This window comes from Chlamydomonas reinhardtii, chromosome 16, assembly GCF_000002595.2.
Source record: "Chlamydomonas reinhardtii strain CC-503 cw92 mt+ chromosome 16, whole genome shotgun sequence".
Classification (NCBI taxonomy): domain Eukaryota; kingdom Viridiplantae; phylum Chlorophyta; class Chlorophyceae; order Chlamydomonadales; family Chlamydomonadaceae; genus Chlamydomonas; species Chlamydomonas reinhardtii.
Genome location: NC_057019.1, coordinates 437262 through 440109, shown reverse-complemented (window position 1 = coordinate 440109; position 2848 = coordinate 437262). Strand labels below are relative to the sequence as shown.

General features: G+C 68.5%; 1 protein-coding gene across 1 annotated transcript in view; it reads left to right on the top strand.

The window, feature by feature from the left end:
- Window positions 1–2848, top strand: part of CHLRE_16g693203v5 (uncharacterized protein) — a 15836-nt gene that overhangs the window by 7783 nt on the left and 5205 nt on the right. The window contains exons 18-21 of the mRNA XM_043071755.1: window positions 437–561; window positions 871–959; window positions 1254–1336; window positions 1564–2794. Of these exons, the coding sequence (XP_042915324.1) occupies window positions 437–561; window positions 871–959; window positions 1254–1336; window positions 1564–2794 (1528 nt within the window). The remainder of the gene's footprint in view (window positions 1–436; window positions 562–870; window positions 960–1253; window positions 1337–1563; window positions 2795–2848) is intronic.

The window sequence follows — 2848 nt, the reverse complement described above, 5'->3', positions numbered from 1 at the left end:
AGGGGAGGGGAGGGGAGGGGAGGGGAGGGGGGAAAGGAGGGAGGGGGAGGGAAGGAGGGAGGGGAGGGGGAGGGAAGGAGGGGAGGAGGGGAGGAGGGGAGGAGGGGGGTTATGTGCCTGGGCCCAATCAAGAGGTCCCATCGTCAAAGTCCTAAGCTCACCCAGTCACGGGGGGAGGGGGGGCGTGTATTTGTGTACAGTGAGGGGCGAGGTGTGATGACGAGGTGGGGAGGCGAGTAACACCCACACAAGCCCCACCCCTTTTGGTCTTGCGATTTGGCGTCCCATCCCCAACCCCATACCGTTTCCTTAGCTTAAAGAAACAAATATACACATGTGCATACACTCCTCCCCAGAACATACACACACACATGCACACACACACTCCTCCCCCCAAACTCACACACACACACACACCCGCCCCACCCCACAATAGGCTCTGGCCATCAACGAGTTCCACCACTTCCCGCTGGACTTCACCTTCACAGCGCCCATCAACACCAGCGCCCTGCCGCCGCTGCGCATCAGCGGCGACGGCGTGCTCAAGGAGTTCGGGTTCAAGTGAGTCGGGTGGCGCCTGTTGTGTTAGAGAGAAGGAGAGAGAGCAAAGAGCACAAGGCATAGAAAGCCGCAGGAATGTGATGTGTGTGTGCGCTGCATGTGTGTGTATATGTGTGTCGCTGGTCATGCATTGTACTAGTGTCCCCATTCCCTGCCTCGGTCCGCCACCGCCACCGCCACCACCACCACCACACGCACACACCCTCCACACACACCTCCACACACACCACACACACACACACTCCACACCTCCACACACACACCTCCCAACCTCCACACGCACACACGCGCCTGCCCCCTGCCTCGTAGTGTGGACCTGTTCTACCTGGACGTGTCCATGCTGGCGCTGCTGGGCGCCGCCTGCTGCGGCCTCACCTACGTCTTCCTGTACTTCTCAGGTGGGTGGAGTGGGGTGGGGTGGGGTGGGGTGGATGAGTTTAGAAGACTGGGGGCGGTTGGCAGGCGGGTGGCAGTGCTTCGGCTGTGAAGCCCACTGCAGCCGGAGGTGGGCGGGGTAGCGACGCGGACGCCCGAGGCGCCGAGGGGCCCAGGAGCCCAGGGGCGCATTGTCCCGTCCCCAGGCCCCTCCCCAGGCCCGTCCCCGACACACGTACATACACACACGTACACACACACACACACACACACACACACACACACACACACGTACACACACACACGTACACACACAGGCCACACGCTGCTGGACGAGTTTGAGGACCTCACGGGGCGCACCGTGGCGTGGCTGCTGCTGCGGGCGCAGGCGGCCGGCGAGGTGAGGGGGCGTGTGTGTGTGGGGGGGGGGAGGCTGCAGGGAGGGAGGGGGCGGCAGGAGGCTGGCGGCTGTGGGCAAGTGGCGGTGGTTGGACGACGACTGCGCACTGAGCACAGCCAAGTCAGCAGCACAAAGAAGAAGATGACTGCTGCTGCATTCCTGTGGCGTGCATGTGCATTGTACTCGTGTGCCTCTTCGTGTAATGACGACATTCAATTACGGTACAGGCAATCGCGGCCGTGGCCCGCCGTGTCGGCGCCGCCACCCGCCGTTCCGCCGCCGTCGCCGCCGACCGCTTCCGCAACCACCGCCGCCGCGGCAGCGGCGGCGCCGCCGCCGGCTCCTCAACCGCCGCCGCCACTGCCCACTCGGCGGCGGCGGACCAGGCGCACGCGGCGCTGGATCCACTGCTACTGCCTGAGCCCGGATCTGGATCCAATTCGGATGACGAGGACCGCGAAGTCGATGAGGCGCGATCCGTGATGAGCCCTGCGGCGTCACTGGCGGCGCCGCTGCCTTCGCCCGGCGGCCTTGACCTCGGTGGCGGCGCCGGCACTGCGGCGGCGGGGCTGCCGCTGCCGCCACCAGGCACGATGGGCGCGGAGGCGGCGGCTGCAGCTCGCGGCGGCGCCGCCGCCGCTGGCGGCGGCGGTTTTGTGGCGGTTACGCTGCCTGGTGTGGGCTCGGGTCTGTCCACGGGCACCGGACCCATGGTTCTGTCGTGGGAGAATCTCAGTGTGCGTGTACGGCTAGGCGGCGGCCGCGTTCGGTACGTCCTGCAGTCCGTCAGCGGCATCAGCGGCCCCACGCCGCCGCCGCTGCCGCCGCCGGCACGCGCCTCCCTCGGCGGCTCTTCATCTCCCCCGGGTGGTCGTAAAGCCGGCAGCGGTACAAGTGGCGGCGGCGGCGGCGCCGCCCCAGCGGTCGTACACGTGGTGGGTTGGCCGGCCTTGGCTCCCGCATCCGCCGCCGCCACCATCGGCCCCGCCACCGACGGCATCGGCGCCGCCGTCGACGTCAGCGGCAGTAGCCACACCAGCAAGACGAACGGCAGTAGCAGCAGCCGTCACGGCTCGGCGGCGGCGCTGACGGCAGACCCCGCCGGAGCCCACGACGGCGGCAGCGGCGGCGGTGCTACAGCCGGCGCTTCGGTGGCGGCGGCGGCGCTACAGCCTCTATCCATGGCGCCGCCGCCGCCGCCGCCGTCAGGCACCGGCTCGGGCGCTAGCGGCATCTTCTCACGCCTGGGTCTGACGCCGTCAGCAGCTCTGTCACGCCTGCGGCCCCACCGGCCCAGCGGCGATGGGTCGGCCCATGCGCACACACACACACACCCGCACCCGCATCACGGCATGTGGAGCACGGACTCCGACACGGCGGCGGCGGCGGCACTGCAGGCGGCGGATGCGGTGGGCGGGCGCTGCTGCCTGTTCGCCATCGTGGGACCCAGCGGCGCGGGTAAGCGGGAGATGGGGGAGGGGGTGGGGGGAGGGGGGGGGGCGGGGGGAGGGC